This window comes from Condylura cristata, unplaced genomic scaffold (assembly GCF_000260355.1).
Source record: "Condylura cristata isolate star-nosed mole 26May11 unplaced genomic scaffold, ConCri1.0 scaffold00015, whole genome shotgun sequence".
NCBI classification, from domain to species: domain Eukaryota; kingdom Metazoa; phylum Chordata; class Mammalia; order Eulipotyphla; family Talpidae; genus Condylura; species Condylura cristata.
In genome coordinates, this window is record NW_004567116.1 from 35,497,342 (window position 1) to 35,502,285 (window position 4,944).

General features: G+C 46.1%; 1 protein-coding gene across 1 annotated transcript in view; it reads left to right on the plus strand.

Moving 5' to 3' along the window:
* The first annotated feature begins 2,275 nt into the window (after nt 1-2,275).
* Nucleotides 2,276-4,944, plus strand: part of DNHD1 (dynein heavy chain domain 1) — a 37,158-nt gene continuing 34,489 nt past the window's right edge. Inside the window, exons 1-2 of the mRNA XM_012725064.1 lie at nt 2,276-2,321; nt 2,417-2,660. Of these exons, the coding sequence (XP_012580518.1) occupies nt 2,420-2,660 (241 nt within the window). The 5' untranslated portion in view covers nt 2,276-2,321; nt 2,417-2,419. The remainder of the gene's footprint in view (nt 2,322-2,416; nt 2,661-4,944) is intronic.

Here is a 4,944-nt window from a genome sequence, read left to right on the forward strand (position 1 = left end):
TGGATGTCTGTTTTTTGTAATGTCTCTTTTGCTGTATAGGAGCTCTTTAACTTGATGAAGTCCCATCTATTTATCCTTTCCTTCACTATTGTTGCACTGGGTGCTATATCTTCAAAGATGTTGCTGAAGTGTATGTCGTGTAGTGTTTGACCCATCTTTGCTTCTAGGTATTTTATGGTTTCCGTTCTTATGTCTAGGTGTTTAATCTACTTCGAGTTGATTTTTGTGTATGGTGTGAGGTAGTGATCTAGTTTCATAGCAAAAGTGAGATTTTATTGGCTCCAGTAACTAAGAAATTCATGGCTGCAGTGGGATTCAGGCTTAGCTAGATTGAGGCATCAGGTCATGTCACCAGGTATTTGTTTCTCACTCTTTGTCTTTTGACTTTGTGTTTGGGTTCTGCCTGAGAATGCTTCCAGTAAGAACTAACAGAAGGCCCAACAGTGGTCTAAACACCAAAAACAAGTATTTCACATACTAAGAAGTCTCAAAGTAGGTAGCTTTTCGAGTCAGTGACACAAACTATCACAACTATAGGACTATGGCCTTCCCTTACTCCACCTTGCTTTTTGGTCTAGCTGAGGGAAGATATTTTCAGATAGGGTATGTGTGTGATAGATGAGGCTGCAATCAAATGCTCTGTTTTCCATACAGAGCAAGTTTATTGCCTCATAGTCTCAAGATAAATCACAGCTCCAAGTGTCCCACCATCAAGCAGGGTCGGATGCAGGTAGGCAAGGTTGGGAGTGAATTCAGAGCTATCCTGCCACTGCTACCACTCACCCAAAATCCTTTCTAGCACTATGTTTCAAGGCTCATTCTGTTATGTGGGGCAGTGACTGTAAGATGTTGGAGGCAAGGACCAAAGCTGGGACATACATTCAGAGACTACATGTAATTCATATATATCTTTTCATTGTGATGGTGGTGGTGGCATGGGCTGAAGAGAGGGAGACGTGAGGTGGGCAAAACTTGGAATCTAGATATATTTTGAATGGACATTCAACAGGATTTTGTGAAACTTGGGTGTGTTGTATAAAAGAGAGAAGTCCAGGATGACTCAAAAGTTTTTAACTTGAGCAATTGGAAGGATGGCATGTCTGCTGAAGCTGGAAGACAGGGGAACTACAAGATGATGGTAGAAAATCAGAGAAATCATTTATGGAATAGGCAGTGGTTTCCATAGGACTGGGATTCAGGGGGAGATCTGAGCTAGAGATGAATGGGGGAGCAAAGAGATGGTATTGAACACCATGAAACTGAATGAGTTCTCTTAGAAGGAGAGTACAGATATAGAAGAGCTAAAGTTTGAGGGCTGAACCTTGGAAGCACTATAATTTTTAGGTGTTGGTAGCTTGAATCTCATTTATGAATATGTTTTCAGTGTATTTAACAAGGAGGGGCCTTTTTGTACAGAGTTTTAACACAATGATGAAATTATCAACTCTTTAGGTCCCAAGTTCCTAGGAAGTTAAAGGAGAGACCATGTTCAAGAATGTTCCTTCTGGCAGATCCTGAGGCCTCCGGCCCCCTTCCTTCTGTCCTACAAAGTCTGGCTGCTACAGACTACCCTCCCACAGCCCACTTGCATCTGGGCATTATACTGGGTTAGACCTACATGAGATTTAATTCACAACTAATTAAGGAAGAGAGGCATGCTGTGCTCTCCATTCTGTTGGCGGGATCATAGTAGGCAGTGTGCTTCTGTAGCTGATGAGGTGGCAGTGCATTCATTCCAGTTTGTCAGGCAGCACAGATGCCTCGATGCTCAGCCTAGAGTGTTTTTGGCTCTTCTAACCACTAACAACCACTAACTTAATATTTCATAATAATGACTTACACTAACTAGAGTAAGTTCTGTTCTGCATCTGACCCTAACTACTGTATTCCCTTGGTGAGTCTGGTGTACTGTCTGTGATACAGATGCACGTGTAAGCTCACTCATGAGCAGGAAATGTGTGTGTACGCAACATGTGTGTACACACTCAGGGTAGTGGGAGAGGTGATGTGGGGGTCTTGGGGGACACTCATGGACAGTCATGGCCTGTGCCCCCCTAGAAGAAGATGAAGATGACATGAGCACAGAGGTCTTGTCGCCCAAGTTCCAGAGCCAGCCCAGCGATGCTGTATACATCTTCTGTGGCCCGAATATAGGATTGGTGTTGCCCTGGAATACTCATGCAATCACTGATACCCTGGAGGTTCGGGGGTACCGGCTTCGGGGCCAGTACTTACCCCCTAATTATAAGCAGCTGCAAGAGGATCTGGAGAACAACCTGCAAATCCAGCAGGCGCTGACTACTCAACGGACCCTGCTACAGGTGAGAACAGAGGTGTGAGGAGGTGAGCCGAGGTCTGAGGAGTGGAGTGGTGTCCACCGTGCTCCATCTTAACCTCTCACCCCTGTGTTCCCTAGGACATGCTGAGTGAGGTGCAGGAATTCTGCAAAGAGCATCACTGGATGACAAGCATTTATGAGTTCCTGCAAACCTGGGGGCCTCAGAAATTGGAGTCTTTGAGAGGTTGTCCCATCAAGAATTATGTGACACTGGTGAGCAATCTCAATGTTTGGCAGACCCGTGTCTCCAGTATGCCTGCCAAGTTCATCACAAAAGGCAGGCTGCTGCTGCTCGACTGCCGTGACATCCAGGCCGACACTGGTGAGCACTGCCTGCCCTCCTCTGTTCCACCTTACCCCAATGGCTGTTCCTTGGGTCTGGGGCATCCTCTAAGGGCCTTCGGCCAGGCCCCTCGCTGGACTTGTAGAGCATTAAAGTGTGAGCGTTCTCCGGGTCAAGCTCTCATGCGATTTGACTTTGCTCATTTTCCATACGCCTTAGGAATCACAACTTGTCATCTGTCACATTCTCTTCTTATGACATGCAAATATTTCAAGCCACATGCCACCTGCTCTTTAGTCAGTGCTAAGCTCAGGTTTTTTACAGAGACTCTCAGGAGTCAAGAGGACCTCCTCCCCACTTCTAACAGGCTCAAAACTGACACTCCACTTTGCAAGTGTTAAAGTTTGGCTTTAACTGGTGTTGTTTTACTCTGTTGCACAATTTCTGCTGCTGATGAAAGAGTAATATTTTCCAACTGAGTGTGAAAGCACTTTCATTTAAAGCAATCACTTCTGGTCTACCTCAGCCTACTTGGGTATTTGCTCAATTCAAAATTCAGAGTAGTTCTTGGTTGTTTGTATTCTCAAGTGTCCTCTGTTCCTTTTTCTTTCCGAGGTGACATCTGGCATTGCAGAGGGCTCTGGGTTGCTCTTTTCTGGCTTCTGTTGACCCTCACTGAGGTCTCTTCCCTCCTTGTGACAGTGGTGGTGTATTTGTGATCTGGGCTGTAACCGGGGTGTGTTCTCTTGACTGTAGGACCCCAGAGTGAGCGCCTTTGCAGACTCAGCACACTCCAGTACTTGCAGATCCTCGAGGCTTTAGTGCCTAGTCAGCCAGTCTGTCTTAGGTTGGCCACTCTCAGCTGTTCAGGGTCCCTTAGCTTTCAACACAGGCAGTGTGCTGGTATCAGCTCTGCTGTCTTCTATCTCCCCTGCCATTTGGAATCTGTGGTGCACTTGGGAGCATTCTTCTTGGTCCTGTTTCTGCCCAGCGCATCTCACTGTGATTCACTTATCTCTGACTGTCTCATGTTAACATAAGGGTGCCCTGCCAGGCGCTTTTCTTCCCAAAGTTACACATGGACAGTGGTGTCAAAGCCCAAGCTCAGTTTCCCCCCGACCCACGTCAGTTTTCTTCTTGCCCTTGCCAAGGCCAAGTTGTTGCTCTCCCTGGTTCTCTAATACATAAGACCCAGTCTTAACTCTTCTTTTCTCTTTCGCCCATCCCATGGAAAGATGTCTCCTGTTATTATTTACTAGCTAAGTATTTCCACCTAAGATCTGGCCTAACAGAGGCGCTCAGAAGAGCAGATCGGGAAGCCTGTGACTTGTTCTAGGAAGCAGGAGGTGGCTCTGTTTCTTCACCTGTCCCCCAAGGATGGCAGTAACCAGTAGCATCTACTTCCTGCAGGTACCAGGTACTATGATACCCAAGTTCCCCTTTGCCCCCTCTCCAAGGTCTGCTTTGGCACTGGGGCCTGAAAGAGTTGCTTGAAAGTGTTTCTCTGTCCAGCCCTCCTCTGCCTTTGCTCTTCAGCAGCTGAGACATGTGCCATGGTAGGTGTCTTGTAGGCCAGAGAAATGCCCTTCTCTGCCCTCACCTTAAAGGCCAAGAATGTTCCGGCTGCCATACAGGAGCAGAGAGGGCCTAGGCTTGGTCTGCTTTCTTTGCCATCCTGTTTTAGGTGAACTTTTCTCGGGAAGTCTCTGTTCTTTCTAGCTTGTTAACTTCTTGATCCTTAGTCCAGGATCAACAGGCTTCTTCTAGAGGAGCAGGTAGAAAGAGAAAAGTAGAGAGTTCAGAACCCTGGTTCTGTTTTTGTTTTACTGGATTCTGAACCCTCAAAAGCCTGAGCTCCAGCTCACTTATAACATGAATGTAACAATGCAGTCACTCACAGGGTGATGGTCAGGAGGATTAAATGAGATATTATTTGTAGCACTCCAGACATGGAGTGTGGCACAGAGTAGGTGCTTGCTTTTCTTATGTCATCTACTTATGTCTACTCTTATCCTTCTTAGTGGTCTACTTTGTCTTCTTCATCTTCCAACTCTGTTCCTAGTTTACCTGGGCTCCCTTGAACAGTGATGACATCATTATCTGCCCAATTGATCTTTCCAGAAGCTTGCATTCATCCTTTACTCTTCTCTCTCCCTAATTCCACCACATCCAACCTTTTGGCAAATCTTTCCCATTATTCTGGCTCTTAAGTGTATCTCAAATCTTTTTTTTTTTAAAGATTTATTTATTTGTGCATACAGAACTGGGGTGCAGGCCAGAGGCTCAGGGGCGGTGAGAGGCTTCACCAGAGACAGAGTGGGGA